This window comes from Ambystoma mexicanum, chromosome 1p (assembly GCF_040938575.1).
Source record: "Ambystoma mexicanum isolate Mex_15411 chromosome 1p, UKY_AmexF1_1, whole genome shotgun sequence".
Classification (NCBI taxonomy): domain Eukaryota; kingdom Metazoa; phylum Chordata; class Amphibia; order Caudata; family Ambystomatidae; genus Ambystoma; species Ambystoma mexicanum.
The window spans coordinates 249,168,513-249,193,234 of record NC_090921.1 but is presented as its reverse complement, the minus strand read 5'-3'; the positions used below and the strand labels follow the sequence as shown (position 1 = coordinate 249,193,234).

Genomic DNA, 24,722 nt, shown 5'->3' with positions numbered 1-24,722 from the left:
CAGAGAGAGGGTGTGAGGGTGTGAGGCTGCTGGGGAATAGCAGATCATAGCCAGAGAGAGGGTGTGAGGGTGCTGGGGAATAGCAGATCATAGCCAGAGAGACGGTGTGCAGGCGTGAGGCTGCTGGGGAATAGAAGATCATAGCCAGAGAGAGGGCTCGAGGGTGTGCGGCTGCTGGGGAATAGCAGATCATAGCCAGAGAGACGGTGTGAGGCTGCTGTGGAATAGCAAATCATAGCCAGAGAGAGGGTGTGAGGGCATGAAGCTGCTGGGGAATAGCAGATCATAGCCAGAGAGAGGGTGTGAGGCTGCTGGGGAATAGCAGATCATAGCCAGAGAGAGGGTGTTACGGTGTGAGGCTGCTGGGGAATAGCAAAGCATAGCCAGATAGAGGGTGTGTGGGTGTGAGGCTGCTGGGGAATAGCAGATCATAGCCAGAGAGGGGATGTGAGGCTGCTGGGGAATAGCAGATCATAGCCGCCAGAGAGAGGGCATTAAAATGTGAGGCTGCTGGGGAATAGCAGATCATAGCCAGAGAGGGGGCGTGAAAGCGTGAGGCTGCTGGGGAATAGCAGATCATAGCCAGAGCGAGGGTGTGAGGCTGCTGGGGAATAGCAGATCATAGCCAGAGAGAGGGTGTGAGGCTGCTGAGGAATAGTAGATCATAGCCAGAGAGAGGGTGTGAGGCTGCTGGGGAATAGCAGATCATAGCCAGAGAGAGGGTGTGAGGGTTTACGACTGCTGGGGAATAGCAGATCATAGCCAGAGAGAGGGTGTGATGCTGCTAGGGAATAGCAGATCATAACCAGAGAAAGGGCGTAAAGGCATGAGGCTGCTGGGGAATAGCAAACCATAGCCAGAGAGAGAGGGCGTGAGGCTGCTGGGGAATAGCAGATCATAGCCAGAGAGTGTGTGAGGGCGTGAGGCTGCTGGGGAATAGCAGATCATAGCCATAGAAAGTTTGTGCGGCTGGTGGGGAATTGCAGATCATAGCCAGAGAGAGGGTGTGAGAGCGTGTGGCTGCTGGGGAATAGCAGATCATAGCCAGAGAGGGGGCGTGAGGCTGCTTGGGAATAGCAGATCATAGCCAGAAAGAGGGTGTGAGGCTGCTGGGGAATAGCAGATCATAGCCAGAGGGAGGGTGTGAGGGCATGAGGCTGCTGGGGAATAGCAGATCATAGCCAGAGAGAGCGTGTGAGGCTGCTGGGGAATAGCAGATCATAGCCAGAGGGAGGGTGTGAGGGTGTGAGGTTGCTGGGGAATAGCAGATTATAGCCGGAGAGGGGGTGTGAGGCTGCTGGGGAATAGTAGATCATAGCCAGAGAGAGGGCGTAAAGGCGTGAGGCTGCTGGGGAATAACAGATCATAGCCAGAGAGAGGGTGTGATGCTGATGGGGAATAGCAGATCATAGCCAGAGAGAGGGTGTGAGGCTGCTGGGGAATAGCAGATCATAGCCAGAGAGAGGGTGTGAGACTGCTGGGGGATAGCTGATCATAGCCAGAGAGAGGGTGACAGGGTGTGAGGCTGCTGGGGGATAGCAGATCATATCAAAAGACAGGGTGTGAGGCTGCTGGGGAATAGAAGATCATAGCCAGAGAGAGGGCTTGAGGGTGTGAGGCTGCTGGGGAATGGCAGCTCTTAGCCAGAGAGCAGGTGTGAGGGTGTTAGGCTGCTGGGGAATAGCTGATCATAGCCAGAGAGAGGGTGTGAGGCTGCTGGGGGATAGCAGATCATAGCCGGTGTGAGGGGTTGAGGCTGCTAGGGAATAGCAGATCATAGCCAGAGAGAGTGTGTGAGGCTGCAGGGCGATAGCAGATCATAGCCAGAGAGAGGGTGTGAGGCTGCTGGGGAATAGCAGATCATAGCCAGAGAGAGGGTGTGAGGGTGTGAGGCTGCTGGGGAATAGCTGATCATAGCCAGAGAGAGGATGTTAGGGTGCGAGGCTGCTGGGAAATAGCAAATCATAGCCAGAGAGAGGGTGTGAGGGTGTGAGGCTGCTGGGGAATAACAGATCATAGCCAGAGAGAGGGTGTGAGGCTGCTGGGGAATAGCTGATCATAGCCAGAGAGAGGGTGTCAGGGTGTGAGGCAGCTGGGGAATAGCAGATCATAGCCAGAGAGAGGGTGTTAGGGTGCGAGGCTGCTGGGAAATAGCAAATCATAGCCAGAGAGAGGGTGTGAGGGTGTGAAGCTGCTGGGGAATAGCAGATCATAGCCAGAGAGAAGGTGTGCAGGCGTGAGGCTGCTGGGGAATAGAAGATCATAGCCAGAGAGAGGGCTCGAGGGTGTGAGGCTGTTGGGGAATAGCAGATCATAGCCAGAGAGACGGAGTGAGGCTGCTGTGGAATAGCAAATCATAGCCAGAGAGAGGGTGTGAGGGCATGAAGCTGCTGGGGAATAGCAGATCATAGCCAAAGAGAGGGTGTGAGAGTGTGAGACTGCTGGGGAATAGCAGATTATAGCCAGAGAGAGGTTGTGAGGCTGCTGGGGAATAGCAGATCATAGCCAGAGAGAGGGTTTGAGGTTGCTGGGGAATAGCAGATCATAGCCGCAGAGAGGGCGTGAGGGTGTGAGGCTGCTGGGAAATAGCAGATCATAGCCAGAGAGATGGTGTGAGGTGTGAGGCTGCTGGGGAATAGCAGATCATAGCCAGACAGAGGGTTTGAGGTTGCTGGGGAATAGCAGATCATATCCAGAGAGAGTGTGCAAAGGTGTGATGCTGCTGGGGAATAGCAGATCATAGCCAGAGAGAGGGTGTCAGGCTGCTGGGGAATAGCAGATCATAGCCAGAGAGAGGGCGTGAGGCTGCTGAGGAATAGCAGATCATAGCCAGAGAGAGGGCGTGAGGCTGCTGGGGAATAGCAGATCATAGCCAGAGAGAGGGCGTGAGGGTTTACGGCTGCTGGGGAATAGCAGATCATAGCCAGAGAGAGGGTGTGAGGGTTTACGGCTGCTGGGGAATAGCAGATCATAGCCAGAGAGAGGGCATGAGGCTGCTGGGGAATAGCAAATCATAGCCAGAGAGAGAGCGCGAGGGTGTGAGGCTGCTTGGGAATAGCAGATCATAGCCAGAGAAAGGGTGTGCAGGCGTGAGGCTGCTGGGGAATAGAAGATCATAGCCAGAGAGAGGGCTCGAGGGTGTGAGGCTGCTGCGGAATAGCAGATCATAGCAAGAGAGGGTGTGAGGCTGTTGGGGCATGGCAGCTCTTAGCCAGAGAGCAGGTGTGAGAGTGTGAGGCTGCTGTGGAATAGCAGATCATAGCCAGAGAGAGGGTGTGAGGCTGCTGGGGGATAGCAGATCATAGCCAGAGAGAGTGTGTGGGGCTGCAGGGGAATAGCAGATCATAGCCAGAGAGAGGGTGTGAGGATGTGAGGCTGCTGGGGAATAGCTGAACATAGCCAGAGAGAGGGTGTCAGGGTGTGAGGCTGCTGGGGGATGGCAGATCATATCAAACGACAGGGTGTGAGGCTGCTGGGGAATAGAAGATCATAGCCAGAGAGAGGGCTCGAGGGTGTGAGGCTGCTGGGGAATGGCAGCTCTTAGCCAGAGAGCAGGTGTGAGGGTGTGAGGCTGCTGGGGAATAGCTGATCATAGCCAGGGAGAGGGTATGAGGATGCTGGGGGATAGCAGATCATAGCCGGTGTGAGGGTGTGAGGCTGCTAGGGAATAGCAGATCATAGCCAGAGAGAGGGTGTGAGGCTGCAGGGGGATAGAAGATCATAGCCAGAGAGAGGGTGTGAGGGTGTGAGACTGATGGGGAATAGCTGATCATAGCCAGAGAGAGGGTGTCAGGGTGTGAGGCTGCTGGGGAATAGCAGATCATAGCCAGAGAGAGGGTGTTATGGTGCGAGGCTGCTGGGAAATAGCAAATCATAGCCAGAGAGAGGGTGTGAGGCTGCTAGGGAATAGCAGATCATAGCCAGAGAGAGGGTGTGAGGCTGCTGGGGAATAGCAGATCATACCAGAGAGAGGGTGTGCAGGCGTGAGGCTGCTGGGGAATAGAAGATCATAGCCAGAGAGAGGGCTCGAGGGTTTGAGGCTGCTGGGGAATAGCAGATCATAGCCAGAGAGACGGTGTGAGGCTGCTGTGGAATAGCAAATCATATCCAGAGAGAGGGTGTGAGGGCATGAAGCTGCTGGTGGATAGCAGATCATAGCCAGAGAGAGGGTGTGAGACTGCTGGGGGATAGGTGATCATAGCCAGAGAGAGGGTGTCACAGTGTGAGGCTGCTGGGGAATAGCAAATCATAGCCATAGAGGGTGTGAGGGCGTGAGGCTGCTGGGGAATAGCAGATCATAGCCAGAGAGAGGGCGTGAGGGTGGGAGGCTGCTGGGGAATAGCAGATCACAGCCAGAGAGAGGGTGTGAGGCTGCTGGGGAATAGCAGATCATAGCCAGAGAGAGGGCATGAGGGCATGAAGATGCTGGGGAATAGCAGATCATAGCCAGAGAGAGGGTGTGAGGGTGTGAGGCAGCTGGGGAATAGCAGATCATAGCCAGATAGAGGATGTGAGGCTGCTGGGGAATAGCAGATAATAGCCAGAGAGAGGGTGTGAGGCTGCTGGGGAATAGCAAAGCATAGCCAGATAGAGGGTGTGAGACTGCTGGGGAATAGCAGATCATAGCCAGAGAGAGGGTGTGAGGCTGCTGGGGAATAGCAGATCATAGCCAGAGAGAGGGCATTAAAATGTGAGGCTCCTGGGGAATAGCAGATCATAGCCAGAGAGGGGGCGTGAGAGCGTGAGGCTGCTGGGGAATAGCAGATCATAGCCAGAGAGAGGGCGTGAGGCTGCTGAGGAATAGCAGATCATAGCCAGAGAGAGGGCGTGAGGCTGCTGGGGAATAGCAGATCATAGCCAGAGAGAGGGCGCGAGGCTGCTGGGGAATAGCAGATCATAGCCAGAGAGAGGGAGTGAGGGTTTACGGCTGCTGGGGAATAGCAGATCATAGCCAGAGAGAGGGTGTGATGCTGCTGGGGAATAGCAGATCATAGCCAGAGAGAGGGTGTGAGCCTGCTGGGAAATAGCAGATCATAGCCAGAGAGAGGGTGTGAGGGCGTGAGTCTGCTGGGGAATAGCAGATCATAGCCAGAGAGAGGGTGTGAGCCTGCTGGGAAATAGCAGATCATAGACAGAGAGAGGGTGTGAGGCTGCTGGGGAATAGCAGATCATAGCCAGAGAGGGTGTGAGGGTGTGAGGCTGCTGGGGAATAGCTGATCATAGCCAGAGAGAGGGTGTGAGACTGCTGGGGAATAGAAGATCATAGCCAGAGCGAGGGCTTGAGGGTGTGAGGCTGCTGGGGAATGGCAGCTCTTAGCCAGAGAGCAGGTGTGAGGGTGTGAGGCTGCTGGGGAATAGCTGATCATAGCCAGAGAGAGGGTGTGAGGCTGATGGGGAATAGCTGAACATAGCCAGAGAGAGGGTGTCAGGGTGTGAGGCTGCTGGGGAATAGCAGATCATAGCCAGAGAGAGGGTGTTAGGGTCCGAGGCTGCTGGGAAATAGCAAATCATAGCCAGAGAGAGGGTGTGAGGGTGTCAGGCTGCTGGGGAATAGCAGATCATAGCCAGAGAGAGGGTGTGCAGGCGTGAGGCTGCTGGGGAATAGAAGATCATAGCCAGAGAGAGGGTTCGAGGGTGTGAGGCTGCTGGGGAATAGCAGATCATAGCCAGAGAGACGGTGTGAGGCTGCTGTGGAATAGCAAATCATAGCCAGAGAGAGCGCGTAAAGGTGTGAGGCTGCTGGGGAACAACAGATCATAGCCAGAGAGAGGGTGTGAGGCTGCTGGGGAAGAGCAGATCATAGCAAGAGAAAGGGTGCAAGTGTGTGAGACTGCAGGGGGATAGGTGATCATAGCCAGAGAGAGGGTGTCAGGGTGTGAGGCTGCTGAGGAATAGCAGATCATAGCCAGAGAGAGGGCGTGAGGGCGTGAGGCTGCAGGGAATAGCATATCGTAGCCAGAGAGAGGGCTTGAGGTTGCGAGGCTGCTGAGGAATAGCAGATCATAGCCAGAGAGAGGGCGTGAGGGTGTGAGGCTGCTGGGGAATAGCAGATCACAGCCAGAGAGAGGGTGTGAGGCTGCTGGGGAATAGCAGATCATGGCCAGAGAGAGGGCATAAGGGTATGAAGCTGCTGGGGAATAGCAGATCATAGCCAGAGAGAGGGTGTGAGGCTGCTGGGGAATAGCAGATCATAGCCAGAGAGAGGGCATTAAAATGTGAGGCTGCTGGGGAATAGCAGATCATAGCCAGAGCGAGGGTGTGAGGCTGCTGGGGAATAGCAGATCATAGCCAGAGAGAGGGCGTGAGGCTGCTGGGGAATAGCAGCTCATAGCCAGAGAGAGGGCGTGAGGGTTTACGGCTGCTGGGGAATAGCAGATCATAGCCAGAGAGATTGTGTGATGCTGCTAGGGAATAGCAGATCATTACCAGAGAAAGGGCGTGAGGGCATGAGGCTGCTGGGGAATAGCAAATCATAGCCAGAGAGAGAGAGGGTGTGAGGCTGCTGGGGAATAGCAGATCATAGCCAGAGAGAGGGTGTGAGGGCGTGAGGCTGCTGGGGAATAGCAGATCATAGCCAGAGTGAGGGTGTGAGGCTGCTGGGGAATAGCAGATCATAGCCAGAGAGGGTGTGAGGGCGTGAGGCTGCTGGGGAATAGCAGATCATAGCCATAGAAAGTTTGTGAGGCTGGTGGGGAATTGCAGATCATAGCCAGAGAGAGGGTGTGAGAGCGTGTGGCTGCTGGGGAATAGCAGATCATAGCCAGAGAGGGGACGTGAGGCTGCTTGGGAATAGCAGATCATAGCCAGAGAGAGGGCGTGAGGCTGCTGGGGAATAGCAGATCATAGCCAGAGAGAGGGTGGGAGGCTGCTGGGGAATAGCAGATTATAGCTAGAGAGGGCGTGAGGGTGTGAGGCTGCTGGGGAATAGCAGATCATAGCCAGAGAGAGGGTGTGAGGTTGCTGGGGAATAGCAGATCATAGCCAGAGAGGGGATGTGAGGCTGCTGGGGAATAGAAGATCATAGCCAGAGAGAGGGTGTGAGGCTGCTGGTGGATAGCAGATCATAGCCGGTGTGAGGCTGCTAGGGAATAGCAGATCATAGCCAGAGAGAGGGGGTGAGGCTGCAGGGGGATAGCAGATCATAGCCAGAGAGAGGGTGTGAGGCTGCTGGGGAATAGCAGCTCATAGCCAGAGAGAGGGTGTGAGGCTGATGGGGAATAGCTGATCATAGCCAGAGAGAGGGTGTCAGGGTGTGAGGCTGCTGGGGAATAGCAGATCATAGCCAGAGAGAGGGTGTGAGGGTGTGAGGCTGCTGGGGAATAGCAGATCATAGCCAGAGAGAGGGTGTGAGGCTGCTGGGGAATAGCAGATCATAGCCAGAGAGACGGTGTGCAGGCGTGAGGCTGCTGGGGAATAGAAGATCATAGCCAGAGAGAGGGCTCGAGGGTGTGCGGCTGCTGGGGAATAGCAGATCATAGCCAGAGAGACGGTGTGAGGCTGCTGTGGAATAGCAAATCATAGCCAGAGAGAGGGTGTGAGGGCATGAAGCTGCTGGGGAATAGCAGATCATAGCCAAAGAGAGAGTGTGAGACTGCTGGGGAATAGCAGATCATAGCCAGAGAGAGGGTGTGAGGCTGCTGGGGAATAGTAGATCATAGCCAGAGAGAGCACGTAAAGGCGTGAGGGTGCTGGGGAACAACAGATCATAGCCAGAGAGAGGGTGTGAGGCTGCTGGGGAATAGCAGATCATAGCCAGAGAGAGGGTGTTACGGTGTGAGGCTGCTGGGGAATAGCAAAGCATAGCCAGATAGAGGGTGTGAGTGTGTGAGGCTGCTGGGGAATAGCAGATCATAGCCAGAGAGGGTGTGAGGCTGCTGGGGAATAGCAGATCATAGCCAGAGAGAGGGTGTTACGGTGTGAGGCTGCTGGGGAATAGCAGATCATAGCCAGAGCGAGGGTGTGAGGCTGCTGGGGAATAGCAGATCATAGCCAGAGAGAGGGCGTGAGGCTGCAGGGGAATAGCAGATCATAGCCAGAGAGAGGGCGTGAGGGTTTACGGCTGCTAGGGAATAGCAGATCATAGCCAGAGAGAGGGTGTGATGCTGCTAGGGAATAGCAGATCATAACCAGAGAAAGGGCGTGAGGGCATGAGGCTGCTGGGGAATAGCAGATCATAGCCAGAGAGAGGGTGTGAGCCTGCTGGGAAATAGCAGATCCTAGCCAGAGAGAGGGTGTGAGGGTGTGAGGCTGCTGGGGAATAGCAAATCATAGCCATAGAGGGTGTGAGGCTGCTGAGGAATAGCAGATCATAGCCAGAGAGAGGGCGCAAGGGCGTGAGGCTGCAGGGAATAGCATATCGTAGGCAGAGAGAGGGCTTGAGGGTGTGAGGCTGCTGGGGAATAGCAGATCATAGCCAGAGAGAGGGCGTGAGGGTGTGAGGCTGCTGGGGAATAGCCAGAGAGAGGGTGCGAGGCTGCTGGGGAATAGCAGATCATAGCCAGAGAGAGGGCATGAGGGCATGAAGCTGCTGGGGAATAGCAGATCATAGCCAGAGAGAGGGTGTGGGGGTGTGAGGCAGCTGGGGAATAGCAGATCATAGCCAGAGAGAGGGTGTGAGGCTGCTGGGGAATAGCAGATCATAGCCAGAGTGAGGGCATTAAAATGTGAGGCTGCTGGGGAATAGCAGATCATAGCCAGAGAGGGGTTGTGAGAGCGTGAGGCTGCTGGGGAATAGCAGATCATAGCCAGAGAGAGGGTGTTACGGTGTGCGGCTGCTGGGGAATAGCAAAGCATAACCAGAGAGAGGGCGTGAGGCTGCTGAGGAATAGCAGATCATAGCCAGAGAGAGGGCTTGAGGCTGCTGGGGAATAGCAGATCATATCCAGAGAGAGGGCGTGAGGGTTTACGGCTGCTGGGGAATAGCAGATCAAAGCCAGAGAGATTGTGTGATGCTGCTTGGGAATAGCAGATCATAACCAGAGAAAGGCCATGAGGGCATGAGGTTGCTGGGGAATAGCAAATCATAGCCAGAAAGAGGGGGTGTGAGGCTGCTGGGGAATAGCAGATCATAGCCAGAGAGAGGGTGTGAGGGCGTGAGGCTGCTGGGGAATAGCAGATCATAGCCAGAGAGAGGGTATGAGGGTGTGAGGCTGCTGGGGAATAGCAGATCATAGCCAGAGAGGGTGTGAGGGCGTGAGGCTGCTGGGGAATAGCAGATCATAGCCATAGAAAGTGTGTGAGGCTGGTGGGGAATTGCAGATCATAGCCAGAGAGAGGGCGTGAGGGTTTACGGCTGCTGGGGAATAGCAGATCATAGCCAGAGAGAGGGTGTGAGGCTGCTGGGGAATAGCAGATCATAGCCAGAGAGAGGGTGTGAGGGTGTGAGGCTGATGGGGAATAGCTGATCATAGCCAGAGAGAGGGTGTCAGGGTGTGAGGCTGCTGGGGAATAGCAGATCATAGCCAGAGAGAGGGTGTGAGGGTGTGAGGCTGCTGGGGAATAGCAGTTCATAGCCAGAGACAGGATGTGAGGCTGCTGGGGAATAGCAGATCATAGCCAGAGAGACGGTGTGCAGGCGTGAGGCTGCTGGGGAATAGAAGATCATAGCCAGAGAGAGGGCTCGAGGGTGTGCGGCTGCTGGGGAATAGCAGATCATAGCCAGAGAGACGGTGTGAGGCTGCTGTGGAATAGCAAATCATAGCCAGAGAGAGGGTGTGAGGGCATGAAGCTGCTGGGGAATAGCAGATCATAGCCAAAGAGAGAGTGTGAGACTGCTGGGGAATAGCAGATCATAGCCAGAGAGAGGGTGTGAGGCTGGTGGGTAATAGCAGATCATAGCCAGAGATAGGGTGTTACGGTGTGAGGCTGCTGGGGAATAGCAAAGCATAGCCAGATAGAGGGTGTGAGGCTGCTGGGCAATAGCAGATCATAGCCAGAGAGAGGGTGTGAGGCTGCTGGGGAATAGCAGATCATAGCCAGAGAGAGGGCATTAAAATGTGAGGCTGCTGGGGAAAAGCAGATTATAGCCAGAGAGGGGGCGTGAGAGCGTGAGGCTGCTGGGGAATAGCAGATCATAGCCAGAGCGAGGGTGTGAGGCTGCTGGGGAATAGCAGATCATTGCCAGAGAGAGGGCGTGAGGCTGCTGAGGAATAGCAGATCATAGCCAGAGAGAGGGCGTGAGGCTGCTGGGGAATAGCAGATCATAGCCAGAGAGAGGGCGTGAGGGTTTACGGCTGCTGGGGAATAGCAGATCATAGCCAGAGAGACGGTGTGATGCTGCTAGGGAATAGCAGATCATAACCAGAGAAAGGGCGTGAGGGCATGAGGCTGCTGGGGAATAGCAAATCATAGCCAGAGAGAGAGGGTGTGAGGCTGCTGAGGAATAGCAGATCATATTCAGAGAGAGAGGGCGTGAGGCTGCTGGGGAATAGCAGATCACAGCCAGAGAGGGTGTGAGGGCGTGAGGCTGCTGGGGAATAGCAGATCATAGCCATAGAAAGTTTGTGCGGCTGGTGGGGAATTGCAGATCATAGCCAGAGAGAGGGTGTGAGAGCGTGTGGCTGCTGGGGAATAGCAGATCATAGCCAGAGAGGGGGCGTGAGGCTGCTTGGGAATAGCAGATCATAGCCAGAAAGAGGGCGTGAGGCTGCTGGGGAATAGCAGATCATAGCCAGAGAGAGGGTGTCAGGGTGTGAGGCTGCTGGGGAATAGCAGATCATAGCCAGAGAGAGGGTGTGAGGCTGCTGGGGAATAGCAGATCATAGCCAGAGAGACGGTGTGCAGGCGTGAGGCTGCTGGGGGATAGAAGATCATAGCCAGAGAGAGGGCTCGAGGGTGTGCGGCTGCTGGGGAATAGCAGATCATAGCCAGAGAGACGGTGTGAGGCTGCTGTGGAATAGCAAATCATAGCCAGAGAGAGGGTGTGAGGGCATGAAGCTGCTGGGGAATAGCAGATCATAGCCAGAGAGACGGTGTGAGGCTGCTGTGGAATAGCAAATCATAGCCAGAGAGAGGGCGTGAGGGTTTAGGACTGCTGGGGAATAGCAAATCATAGCCAGAGAGAGAGGGCGTGAGGCTGCTAGGGAATAGCAGATCATAACCAGAGAAAGGGCGTGAGGGCATGAGGCTGCTGGGGAATAGCAGATCATAGCCAGAGAGGGTGTGAGGGCGTGAGGCTGCTGGGGAATAGCAGATCATAGCCATAGAAAGTTTGTGCGGCTGGTGGGGAATTGCAGATCATAGCCAGAGAGAGGGTGTGAGAGCGTGTGGCTGCTGGGGAATAGCAGAACATAGCCAGAGAGAGGGGCGTGAGGCTGCTTGGGAATAGCAGATCATAGCCAGAGAGAGGGTGTGAGGCTGCTGGGGAATAGCAGATTATAGCTAGAGAGGGCGTGAGGGTGTGAGGCTGCTGGGGAATAGCAGATCATAGCCGGAGAGGGGGTGTGAGGCTGCTGGGGAATAGTAGATCATAGCCAGAGAGAGGGTATGAGGGCGTGAGGCTGCTGGGGAATAGCAGATCATAGCCAGAGAGGGTGTGAGGGCGTGAGGCTGCTGGGGAATAGCAGATCATAGCCAGAGAGAGGGTGTGAGGCTGCTGGGGAATAGCAGATTATAGCTAGAGAGGGCGTGAGGGTGTGAGGCTGCTGGGGAATAGCAGATCATAGCCGGAGAGAGGGTGTGAGGTTGCTGGGGAATAGCAGATCATAGCCGGAGAGGGGGTGTGAGGCTGCTGGGGAATAGTAGATCATAGCCAGAGAGAGGGCGTAAAGGCGTGAGGCTACTGGGGAATAACAGATCATAGCCAGAGAGAGGGTGTGAGGCTGCTGGCGAATAGCAGATCATAGCCAGAGAGACGGTGTGCAGGCGTGAGGCTGCTGGGGGATAGCTGATCATAGCCAGAGAGAGGGTGTCAGGGTGTGAGGCTGCTGGGGGATAGCAGATCATATCAAAAGACAGGGTGTGAGGCTGCTGGGGAATAGAAGATCATAGCCAGAGAGAGGGCTTGAGGGTGTGAGGCTGCTGGGGAATGGGAGCTCTTAGCCAGAGAGCAGGTGTGAGGGTGTGAGGCTGCTGGGGAATAGCTGATCATAGCCAGAGAGAGGGTGTGAGGCTGCCGGGGGATAGCAGATCATAGCCGGTGTGAGGGTGTGAGGCTGCTAGGGGATAGCAGATCATAGCCAGAGAGAGGGTGTGAGACTGCAGGGGGATAGCAGATCATAGCCAGAGAGAGGGTGTGAGGCTGCTGGGGAATAGCAGATCATAGCCAGAGAGAGGGTGTGAGGGTGTGAGGCTGATGGGGAAGAGCTGATCATAGCCAGAGAGAGGGTGTCAGGGTGTGAGGCTGCTGGGGAATAGCAGATCATAGCCAGAGAGAGGGTGTGAGGGTGTGAGGCTGCTGGGGAATAGCAGATCATAGCCAGAGAGAGGGTGTGAGGGTGCTGGGGAATAGCAGATCATAGCCAGAGAGACGGTGTGCAGGCGTGAGGCTGCTGGGGAATAGAAGATCATAGCCAGAGAGAGGGCTCGAGGGTGTGCGGCTGCTGGGGAATAGCAGATCATAGCCAGAGAGACGGTGTGAGGCTGCTGTGGAATAGCAAATCATAGCCAGAGAGAGGGTGTGAGGGCATGAAGCTGCTGGGGAATAGCAGATCATAGCCAGAGAGAGGGTGTGAGGCTGCTGGGGAATAGCAGATCATAGCCAGAGAGAGGGTGTTACGGTGTGAGGCTGCTGGGGAATAGCAAAGCATAGCCAGATAGAGGGTGTGTGGGTGTGAGGCTGCTGGGGAATAGCAGATCATAGCCAGAGAGGGGGTGTGAGGCTGCTGGGGAATAGCAGATCATAGCCGCCAGAGAGAGGGCATTAAAATGTGAGGCTGCTGGGGAATAGCAGATCATAGCCAGAGAGGGGGCGTGAAAGCGTGAGGCTGCTGGGGAATAGCAGATCATAGCCAGAGCGAGGGTGTGAGGCTGCTGGGGAATAGCAGATCATAGCCAGAGAGAGGGTGTGAGGCTGCTGAGGAATAGTAGATCATAGCCAGAGAGAGGGTGTGAGGCTGCTGGGGAATAGCAGATCATAGCCAGAGAGAGGGTGTGAGGGTTTACGACTGCTGGGGAATAGCAGATCATAGCCAGAGAGAGGGTGTGATGCTGCTAGGGAATAGCAGATCATAACCAGAGAAAGGGCGTAAAGGCATGAGGCTGCTGGGGAATAGCAAACCATAGCCAGAGAGAGAGGGCGTGAGGCTGCTGGGGAATAGCAGATCATAGCCAGAGAGTGTGTGAGGGCGTGAGGCTGCTGGGGAATAGCAGATCATAGCCATAGAAAGTTTGTGCGGCTGGTGGGGAATTGCAGATCATAGCCAGAGAGAGGGTGTGAGAGCGTGTGGCTGCTGGGGAATAGCAGATCATAGCCAGAGAGGGGGCGTGAGGCTGCTTGGGAATAGCAGATCATAGCCAGAAAGAGGGTGTGAGGCTGCTGGGGAATAGCAGATCATAGCCAGAGGGAGGGTGTGAGGGCATGAGGCTGCTGGGGAATAGCAGATCATAGCCAGAGAGAGCGTGTGAGGCTGCTGGGGAATAGCAGATCATAGCCAGAGGGAGGGTGTGAGGGTGTGAGGTTGCTGGGGAATAGCAGATTATAGCCGGAGAGGGGGTGTGAGGCTGCTGGGGAATAGTAGATCATAGCCAGAGAGAGGGCGTAAAGGCGTGAGGCTGCTGGGGAATAACAGATCATAGCCAGAGAGAGGGTGTGATGCTGATGGGGAATAGCAGATCATAGCCAGAGAGAGGGTGTGAGGCTGCTGGGGAATAGCAGATCATAGCCAGAGAGAGGGTGTGAGACTGCTGGGGGATAGCTGATCATAGCCAGAGAGAGGGTGACAGGGTGTGAGGCTGCTGGGGGATAGCAGATCATATCAAAAGACAGGGTGTGAGGCTGCTGGGGAATAGAAGATCATAGCCAGAGAGAGGGCTTGAGGGTGTGAGGCTGCTGGGGAATGGCAGCTCTTAGCCAGAGAGCAGGTGTGAGGGTGTTAGGCTGCTGGGGAATAGCTGATCATAGCCAGAGAGAGGGTGTGAGGCTGCTGGGGGATAGCAGATCATAGCCGGTGTGAGGGGTTGAGGCTGCTAGGGAATAGCAGATCATAGCCAGAGAGAGTGTGTGAGGCTGCAGGGCGATAGCAGATCATAGCCAGAGAGAGGGTGTGAGGCTGCTGGGGAATAGCAGATCATAGCCGGTGTGAGGGTGTGAGGGTGTGAGGCTGCTGGGGAATAGCTGATCATAGCCAGAGAGAGGATGTTAGGGTGCGAGGCTGCTGGGAAATAGCAAATCATAGCCAGAGAGAGGGTGTGAGGGTGTGAGGCTGCTGGGGAATAACAGATCATAGCCAGAGAGAGGGTGTGAGGCTGCTGGGGAATAGCTGATCATAGCCAGAGAGAGGGTGTCAGGGTGTGAGGCAGCTGGGGAATAGCAGATCATAGCCAGAGAGAGGGTGTTAGGGTGCGAGGCTGCTGGGAAATAGCAAATCATAGCCAGAGAGAGGGTGTGAGGGTGTGAAGCTGCTGGGGAATAGCAGATCATAGCCAGAGAGAAGGTGTGCAGGCGTGAGGCTGCTGGGGAATAGAAGATCATAGCCAGAGAGAGGGCTCGAGGGTGTGAGGCTGTTGGGGAATAGCAGATCATAGCCAGAGAGACGGAGTGAGGCTGCTGTGGAATAGCAAATCATAGCCAGAGAGAGGGTGTGAGGGCATGAAGCTGCTGGGGAATAGCAGATCATAGCCAAAGAGAGGGTGTGAGAGTGTGAGACTGCTGGGGAATAGCAGATTATAGCCAGAGAGAGGTTGTGAGGCTGCTGGGGAATAGCAGATCATAGTAAGAGAAAGGGTGCGAGTGTGTGAGACTGCTGGGGGATAGGTGATCATAGCCAGAGAGAGGGTGTCAGAGTGTGTGGCTGCTGGGGAATAGCAAATCATAGCCAGAGAGAGGGCGCGAGGGCGTGAGGCTGCAGGGAATAGCATATCGTAGGCAGAGAGAGGGCTTGAGGGTGTGAGGATGCTGGGGAATAGCAGATCATAGCCGGTGTGAGGCTGCTGGGGAATAACAGATCAGAGCCAGAGAGAGGGTGTGAGGCTGCTGGGGAATAGCAGATCATAGCCAGAGAGAGGGCATGAGGGCATGAAGCTGCTGGGGAATAGCATATCATAGCCAGAGAGAGGGTGTGAGGCAGCTGGGGAATAGCAGATCATAGCCAGAGAGAGGGTGTGAGGCTGCTGGTGAATAACAGATCATAGCCAGAGAGAGGGCGTGAGGCTGCTGGGGAATAGCAGATCATAGCCAGAGAGGGCGTGAGGGGGTGAGGCTGCTGGGGAATAGCTGATCATAGCCAGAGACAGGGTGTTACGGTGTGAGGCTGCTGGGGAATAGCAAAGCATAGCCAGTTAGAGGGTGTGAGGGTGTGAGGCTGCTGGGGAATTGCAGATCATAGCCAGAGAGAGGGCGTGAGGCTGCAGGGAATAGCATATCGTAGGCAGAGAGAGGGCTTGAGGGTGTGAGGATGCTGGGGAATAGCAGATCATAGCCGGTGTGAGGCTGCTGGGGAATAGCAGATCAGAGCCAGAGAGAGGGTGTGAGGCTGCTGGGGAATAGCAGATCATAGCCAGAGAGAGGGCATGAGGGCATGAAGCTGCTGGGGAATAGCAGATCATAGCCAGAGAGAGGGTGTGAGGCAGCTGGGGAATAGCAGATCATAGCCAGAGAGAGGGTGTGAGGCTGCTGGTGAATAACAGATCATAGCCAGAGAGAGGGCGTGAGGCTGCTGGGGAATAGCAGATCATAGCCAGAGAGGGCGTGAGGGGGTGAGGCTGCTGGGGAATAGCTGATCATAGCCAGAGACAGGGTGTTACGGTGTGAGGCTGCTGGGGAATAGCAAAGCATAGCCAGTTAGAGGGTGTGAGGGTGTGAGGCTGCTGGGGAATTGCAGATCATAGCCAGAGAGAGGGTGTGAGGCTGCTGGGGAATAGCAGATCATAGCCAGAGAGAGGGCATTAAAATGTGAGGCTGCTGGGGAATAGCAGATCATAGCCAGAGAGGGGGCGCGAGAGCGTGAGGCTGCTGGGGAATAGCAGATCATAGCCAGAGAGAGGGTGTGAGGCTGCTGGGGAATAGCAGATCATAGCCAGAGAGAGGGTGTGAGGCTGCTGGGGAAAAGCAGATCATAGCCAGAGAGAGGGTGCGAGGGTGTGAGACTGCTGGGGGATAGCAGATCATAGCCAGAGAGAGGGTGTGAGGGTGTGAGGTTGCTGGGGAATAGCAGATCATAGCCAGAGAGAGGGTGTGAGGCTGCTGGGGAATAGCAGATCATAGCCAGAGAGAGGGTGTGAGAGTGTAAGGCTGCTGGTGAATAACAGATCATAGCCAGAGAGAGGGCATTAAAATGTGAGGCTGCTGGGGAATAACAGATCATAGCCAGAGAGGGGGCGCGAGAGCGTGAGGCTGCTGGGGAATAGCAGATCATAGCCAGAGAGAGTGTGTGAGGCTGCTGGCGAATAGCAGATCATAGCCAGAGAGAGGGTGTGAGGCTGCTGAGGAATAGCAGATCATAGCCAGAGAGAGGGCTTGAGGCTGCTGGGGAATAGCAGATCACAGCCAGAGAGAGGGCGTGAGGGTTTACGGCTGCTGGGGAATAGCAGCTCATAGCCAGAGAGAGGGTGTGATGCTGCTAGGGAATAGCAGATCATAACCAGAGAAAGGGCATGAGGGCGTGAGGCTGCTGGGGAATAGCAGATCATAGCCATAGAATGTTTGTGAGGCTTGTGGGGAATTGCAGATCATAGCCAGAGAGAGGGTGTGAGAGCGTGTGGCTGCTGGGGAATAGCAGATCATAGCCAGAGAGGGGGCGTGAGGCTGCTTGGGAATAGCAGATCATAGCCAGAGAGAGGGTGTGAGGCTGCTGGGGAATAGCAGATTATAGCTAGAGAGAGGGTGTGAGGGTGTGAGGTTGCTGGGGAATAGCAGATCATAACCGGAGAGGGGGTGTGAGGCTGCTGGGGAATAGTAGATCATAGCCAGAGAGAGGGTGTGAGGCTGCTGGGGAAACGCAGATCATAGCCATAGAGAGGGTGTGAGACTGCTGGGGGATAGCTGATCATAGGCAGAGAGAGGGTGTCAGGGTGTGAGGCTGCTGGGGAATAGCAGATCATAGCCAGAGAGAGGGTGTGAGGTTGCCGGGGAATAGCAGATCATAGCCAGAGAGAGGGTGTGAGGCTGCAGGGAATAGCATATCATAGGTAGAGAGAGGGCGTGAGGGCATGAAGCTGCTGGGGAATAACAGATCATAGCCAGAGAGAGGGTGTGAGGGTGTGAGGCTGCTGGGGAATAGCAGATCATAGCCAGAGAGAGGGTGTGAGGCTACTGGGGAATAGCAGATCATAGCCAGAGAGGGGGTGTGCTGGGGAATAGCAGATCATAGCCAGAGAGAGGGCGTGAGATTGTGAGGCTGCTGGGGAATAGCAGATCATAGCCAGAGAGAGGGTGTGAGGCTGCTGGGGAATGGCAGATCATAGCCAGAGAGAGGGTGTGAGGGTGTGAGGCTGCTGGGGAATAGCAGATCATAGCCAGAGATAGGGTGTGAGCCTGCTGGGAAATAGCAGATCATAGCCAGAGAGAGGGTGTGAGGCTGCTGGGGAATAGCAGATCATAGCCAGAGAGAGGGTATGAAGGCGTGAGGCTGCTGCGGAATAGCAGATCATAGCCAGAGAGGGTGTGAGGGCGTGAGGCTGCTGGGGAATAGCAGATCATAGCCAGAGAGAGGGCGTGAGGGCGTGAGGCTGCTGGGGAATAGCAGATCATAGCCAGAGATAGGGTGTGAGCCTGCTGGGAAATAGCAGATCATAGCCAGAGAGAGGGCGTGAGGCTGCTGGTGAATAGCAGATCATGGCCAGAGAGAGGGTGTGAGGGCATGAGGCTGCTGGGGAATAGCAGATCATAGCCAGAGAGAGGGTGTGAGGCTGCTGGGGAATAGCAGATTATAGCTAGAGAGGGCGTGAGACTGCTTGGGAATAACAGATCATAGCCAGAGAGAGGGTGTGAGGCTGCTAGGGAATAGCAGATCATAGCCAGAGAGAGGGTTTGATGTTGCTGGGGAATAGCAGATCATAGCCAGAGAGAGGGTGTGAGGGCGTGTGGCTACTGGGGAATAACAGATCATAGCCAGAGAGGGGGCGTGAGGCTGCTTGGGAATAGCAGATTATAGCCAGAGAGAAGGCGTGAGGCTGCTGGGGAATAGCAGATCATAGCCAGAGAGAGGGTTTGATGTTGCTGGGGAATAGCAGATCATAGCCAGAGAGAGGGTGTGAGGGCGTGCGGCTACTGGGGAATAACAGATCATAGCCAGAGAGGGGGCGTGAGGCTGCTTGGGAATAGCAGATTATAGCCAGAGAGAAGGCGTGAGGCTGCTGGGGAATAGCAGATCATAGCCAGAGAGAGGGTGTGAGGGCGTGAGGCTGGTGGGGAATTGCAGATCATAGCCAGAGAGAGGGTGTGAGGGCGTGTGGCTGCTGGGGAATAGCAGATCATAACCAGAGAGGGGGGCGTGAGGCTGCTTGGGAATAGCAGATCATAGCCAGAGAGAGGGCGTGAGGCTGCTGGGGAATAGCAGATCATAGCCAGAGAGAGGGTGTGAGGGCATGACGCTGCTGGGGAATAGCAGATCATAGCCAGAGAGAGGGTGTGAGGTTGCTGGGGAATAGCAGATTATAGCTAGAGAGGGCGTGAGGGTGTAAGGCTGCTGGGGAATAGTAGATCATAGCCAGAGAGAGGGCGTAAAGGCGTGAGGCTGCTGGGGAATAACAGATCATAGTCAGAGAGTGGGTGTGATGCTGCTGGGGAATAGCAGATCATAGCCAGAGAGAGGGTGTCATGCTGCTGGGGAATAGCAGATCATAGCCAGAGAGAGGTCGTGAGGCTGCTGAGGAATAGCAGATCATAGCCAGAGAGCGGGCGTGAGGGTTTACGGCTGCTGGGGAATAGCAGATCATAGCCAGAGAGAGGGTGTGATGCTGCTAGGGAATAGCAGATCATAACCAGAGAAAGGGCGTGAGGGCATGAGGCTGCTGGGGAATAGCAAATCATAGCCAGAGAGAGAGGGTGTGAGGCTGCTGGGGAATAGCAGATCATAGCCAGAGAGAGGGTGTGAGCCTGCTGGGAAACAGCAGATCATAGCCAGAGAGAGGGTGTGAGGGTGTGAGGTTGCTGGGAAATAGCAGATCATAGCCAGAGAGATGGTGTGAGGTGTGAGGCTGCTGGGGAATAGCAGATCATAGCCAGAGAGTGGCGTAAGAGTTCCAGTGATGGAGGAGGGCAGGGGTAAAGGGGTGCTCTAATAGGAAGCCTGGGAGAGGAAGGGGCGCAGGTAAGGGGTGGACTGGATACAGTGAGAATTGAGGCTCGGGCATTGGGCAGGAGACTCTTTCTGCGCTGGGGCAAGAGTAGGCTTAGGAGTGGGGTACAAGGTCAGATGTACGGACTAGCAGTTTAGTAGAAAATCCTAAGACCAGAGCCAGGGAGACTGGAGCAGGTCTGGTGGGCGCGGCTGGAGGGAGTTGGCGGAAAGTACAGGCTCGTGGGATGAGAATTCTGCATCAGGGTGCAAAGGAAGGGGCAGAGGACAGCAGCGGCAGGGGAAGCAGGGATGGCACTATAGAGCTGGTGGGCAGTAAAAGAAAGGAGCCAAAGGCAGAGTTGCGGGGGCGGGAGCAGTAGCGTGTGCTGGGGGGTGTAGGGGTGGGAGGGGCTCACCTTTAGGTTCTTCCACCAGTACTTGCGCTTGAGTTTGGCTGCACTGGTCTCAAACTGGGAGGCTCCGGCCTGCAGGGCATCGGCGCGATCGTCCAGCTCTGATAACTTCTGATCCCGCTCCAGAACCTTGTCCACGTTCACTCTCATGATGTCCACCACCTGGGGGAGCAGGAGGCAGTAAGATACACGTGAGGAGAGGGAAAGGGCGAGGGGGAGGGGCAGGGGACGGGGAAGCAGTAAGAGACAGAGCAAGAAGGCGAGTGGACAGCACACAGAAGCCCATATGCAGAATTAGATGCATTACAAAAGACACCTCTGTGATGGCGCACACTATGTGTTCTAGATCTAGCTGCAAGTTCCCAAACGAATTGGGCCTACCTCTCTCGGGAGGATAGCTCAGGGGCAACGTGCTCGCCTTAGAAGCAAGACGACACGGAGCAACACAGGTTCGGATCCCCGGGTCCGCGCTTAGAAACCTCTGGGTATTAAGCGCGTTCTAAATAACCTATCATATCATATCATATATCAAAAAGTCCTACTGCTCTGTGGTCTTGTTCACCCCAGCAAAACAGCACACAATATTCAGAGATGGGATAGCAGGGGTGTACACCAGCACCCACAACAATGGGCTGTACACGCAGAGCACAGACTGGAACAGTTGAATAACAGCAGGTGGGAGCTGAAAAAACATGTCTTATTGAGAATACGTGAATGGACCTGGAGCAGGCATAATTCCACTGGGCCACTTTTCGCTTGCCGCTATAGCACATTCCTGAATTGTTAGTGAAGGACGGTAAACAATAAGTTATTATCTGCGCTTTTAAATAAAAAGAAAAGCAGAAAACAAATTAATTGATTTAATCTGTAAAAGGATCTAAAGATAGGGAACAGAAGTCATATAGTTCACTGCCGTGATTTATAAAACTCGCTAGCCAGAGCAATGGCAATGGGAAAATAAGTTAAAAGTAAAGATGGCTGCCCTTATCACCTAAAAATGTGGTGGTCGTAATCAATTACAGGATAAGTCATATGTTAGTTCAGTGAGATGGGGAATGAGTGGCCAAGAGATGGATTGTTTGGGGAAAGTGCACAGCACAGAGCAGATGATCCACACAGGGCTCATCAGCCCCCAAACAGCTTGTATGCCCCTCACCAAAGGACACTGGTATATCAGAGGGGAAACCTTTGCTCAAAAACGAAGGACAAAGCCAGTAGAGCTAGAGAGGATATCCAATGGCACACCACCTGTCTCAGACTCTACTAATAACCCAGGAGAGCTAGAGAGGATATCCAATGGCACACTAACAGTCTCAGACTCTAGTAATAACCCAGTAGAGCTAGAGAGGATATCCAATGGCACACTAACGGTCTCAGACTCTAGTAATAACCCACGAGAGCTAGAGAGGATATCCAATGGCACACTAACTGTCTCGGACTCTAGTAATAACTCAGTAGACCTGGGGAGGATATCCAATGGCACACTAACAGTCTCAGACTCTAGTAATAACCCACGAGAGCTAGAGAGGATATCCAATGGCACACTAACAGTCTCAGACTCTAGTAATAACCCAGTAGAGCTAGAGAGGATATCCAATGGCACACTAACAGTCTCAGACTCTAGTAATAACCCAGTAGAGCTAGAGAGGATATCCAATGGCACACTAACAGTCTCAGACTCTAGTAATAACCCATTAGAGCTAGAGAGGATATCCAATGGCACACCACCTGTATCAGACTCTACTAATAACCCAGGAGAGCTAGAGAGGATATCCAATGGCACACTAACGGTCTCAGACTCTAGTAATAACCCAGTAGAGCTAGAGAGGATATCCAATGGCACACCACCTGTATCAGACTCTACTAATAACCCAGGAGAGCTAGAGAGGATATCCAATGGCACACTAACGGTCTCAGACTCTAGTAATAACCCAGTAGAGCTAGAGAGGATATCCAATGGCACACTAACTGTCTCAGACTCTAGTAATAACTCAGTAGACCTGGGGAGGATATCCAATGGAACACTAACGGTCTCAGACTCTACTAATAACCCACGGGAGCTAGAGAGGATATCCAATGGCACACCAACTCTTTCTCTGAGCTGTAACTGGCCAGGGCTCAGGCATGAGTTGAGATTAGATTTCTTTTAGGAACTGCAAGGGAACCCATAGGTTTGTTGACTAGCAATGTCATGAAAGCCAGAGTTTCTACCTGAACAGACCAGGCTGCACAGAGTGTTGCAGCACACAGAACCTTTTGGCAATGTTCACCTGGGGGTGGGGCGTGTGCAATTCATGCATCTTCATAGGTCATGTTCGCTGCAGCTTCTACTCCACACTGAGCAGCAGTTTCCATTTCTTGAAAATCGCCTTGCTGTGCTTATTCTGGAGACAATGGCCTCTCATATGGTACCCTTTAGAAATGCCTTGTAACCAATACTCCCCTCCCCCCAAATAATGACGAGGAACGTACGGCAGATAAAGGGTCATCACTTTGCGATGCTAAGGTACAGACTGAGTGTGGAGTCACAGAATGCTTTTCCTGACACACACACACGCTATTTAGGCATCCATCTGGCAGGTGTTCACTCCGACTGGGCACTGCTTCCTCCAGGTCTGAACAAATTAAGAAGGTCCCCGTGACAAGGCCTGAGCTCAAGATCATGGAGTGGTTTTGCCCCTGGTTCCCATAAGCGTTCATGTCCTCCCCCCGCCTTCTCCCCCAACAGGTACACACCTCATCCACTTGAGCCTGGGTCTGCTGGAGCCTCCGGTTACTGGTCAGGTTTGGTGGAGGTGCGGGCGCACCATCTCCACTAGCAGCAGGGGGTCCTGGAGCAGACCTGAGTAGACAAAGAGAACAATTTATAAATTGGCAAGCCACAGGATGGATTGTGTGGTGCGCCATTGCACATGCCTGAGAAAGCAACAATGGGAAACACCCAGAAGAGAGCACTTGTGGGCTGTGCACAGGTGTGATGGAAGGGGACAGCCCCGGGAGGAACCAGTCAAAAGCAGAGCACATGACTGAGGGATGGAGCAAAGGAACTAGTAGAAATGATACAGTGCATAGTGCAAATAATGTTTTCTTTAAAGACAGAACCACGTGCATTTGGCATCTTTATGGTGAAGCGCCAGCATTTCCTAACTCAAGGGCCCACATTTGAGAAATCAGGAAGGCTGACCATTGTGGTAGGGGCCGGAGTCCTGGGACAAGAACATTTCTCTTGCATCCATGTTTCTTTCCAAAGCGAGTTCTGGTGCCCCCCAACTTCATCTGATGTAAAGCCAGGAAAGGGTGAGTTCTCACTAACCTGTACCAATCATCTTAAGAACACAGTGCAGTGAGAGGGCACCTGCCAACTTAAGACATCGCCAACCTGAAGTGCACAACATTATCGAGGCCACCCACATGGTCAGCCCCACCCTATGAACTATGCACCCCGGCATATGGCGGGGATAACTCTTCTGAAACTGAGAGGGGTCATTACCTGGGTTAAAGCTGCCCTCACATCTGGTTCTCAAGTCTGAGAACATCAGTGACCTTTACCCAATAGAAAGCAGTCATTGCCCAAAGCCAAAACCTGGGAGAGTGGGACGCGGACGGGCAAAAAGCGCAATCATGCGATGGAGGACGGCTCAAGCTGCCTTGTGGGGTTTCAATGCAGCCCCGAGACTCAAATGTACTAGACCTGGGCACGTGGAGCCTAGAAATGCAGAAATCCATTCCTGTAATTTGTAAGCACACTTGATTGGCAGACGGGAAGGCCAGCTGGCAATTCGAACACTGCATGAAGTGTGCCATGTGTGCGAACGACAGGGCTGGAATGAAATGAGACCTACCTTCCATTACAGAATATTGAGACATTGAAATGCACTCTTCCCAAAGAGAAAACGGCCATAGAAATGAATATCTTTTGCAGTTTGGTTAGAAAGGAACAGTTTTTTGGACACTCCCTGGCCTGAACCATTCAAATGTATATCATAATGGGAACTTTTGGGCCATGGAGTGAGGGGGCGTGACTTGTACAAATATAAATGTTCCTATTCATTAATAAATAAATATCCTTTCTACACACCGGCCTGATTTTTGGCTTGTCTATGGCCCAGGGGTGAGGCATCTTCGTGGTACAACATGGTTCATAGACAGGGCTAGATTGAATTATAGAAACGGGTATATTGGTGTGGCACTTTTGTGGGGTTGGGGGGGGGTGAACTCCCTGCATTAATGGTTGCTAGGCTTTCCTGTTTTCAGTGAAATCCGATAAACACTGGAAAAACACCCCCGGAAGAAAAAGTGTCTCCTAGCTTTAAACTGTGGTCCCTTAGTATGAGCAGGGATGGGATGAAGTTTGGAGTTGAAGGGGTGGCTGAAGAGGGGGCTTGGCAGACAACAGGTAAAGGGCCCTTGTCCCTTTCCCCATCTATAATCGTTTGCTTTCTCCCTTTGCTTCTCCTCTTGTCCCCTGACCCTATTAAAAAAAACCTATACTTTCAATGCTACATCATTTTCTTTGTAAATAAAAATGTATTCCTATGTGGCCAGAGCTATTTTGAGGAATTATAGACAAATTGCAGCCATGTTTATGGTTGCCGATTCACGTTATAAAATTGGCTAAAATTCATCAAAATAGCCCTTGACCAAAAAATAGTTTAACATGAATTTTTCAGTTTCTCAGTTTGTGGTCTGAAAAGTGTCAGCTGCCCGTCAGCTTTAAAAGGAAAAGCTGTGTGAAAGGAAAGCTGTGTGAGGCTTCCTTGTACGAGACTTGCGTGAGGCCACAGTGTCACGTCACCTCCCAACCTCATGTGGCTCTCTAGAGCACCGGCACCCAGCAGCCCATCAGAAGCCGCAGGCCCCGATTGCTGCTTACCACTTTCTTCAAGGAGAGTTTTTAAATTAGGAGAGATTTATAAATGATGGCTCATTGAAG

At 53.8% G+C, this 24,722-nt stretch overlaps 1 protein-coding gene across 1 annotated transcript in view; it reads right to left on the bottom strand.

Annotated features, from left to right (window-relative positions):
* VAMP2 (vesicle associated membrane protein 2) overlaps positions 1–24,722 on the bottom strand; it is a 267,674-nt gene that overhangs the window by 102,645 nt on the left and 140,307 nt on the right. The window contains exons 2-3 of the mRNA XM_069646469.1: positions 22,526–22,631; positions 19,793–19,951 (exon numbers count right to left, since the gene is read on the bottom strand). Coding sequence (XP_069502570.1) covers positions 19,793–19,951; positions 22,526–22,631 — 265 coding nt within the window. The remainder of the gene's footprint in view (positions 1–19,792; positions 19,952–22,525; positions 22,632–24,722) is intronic.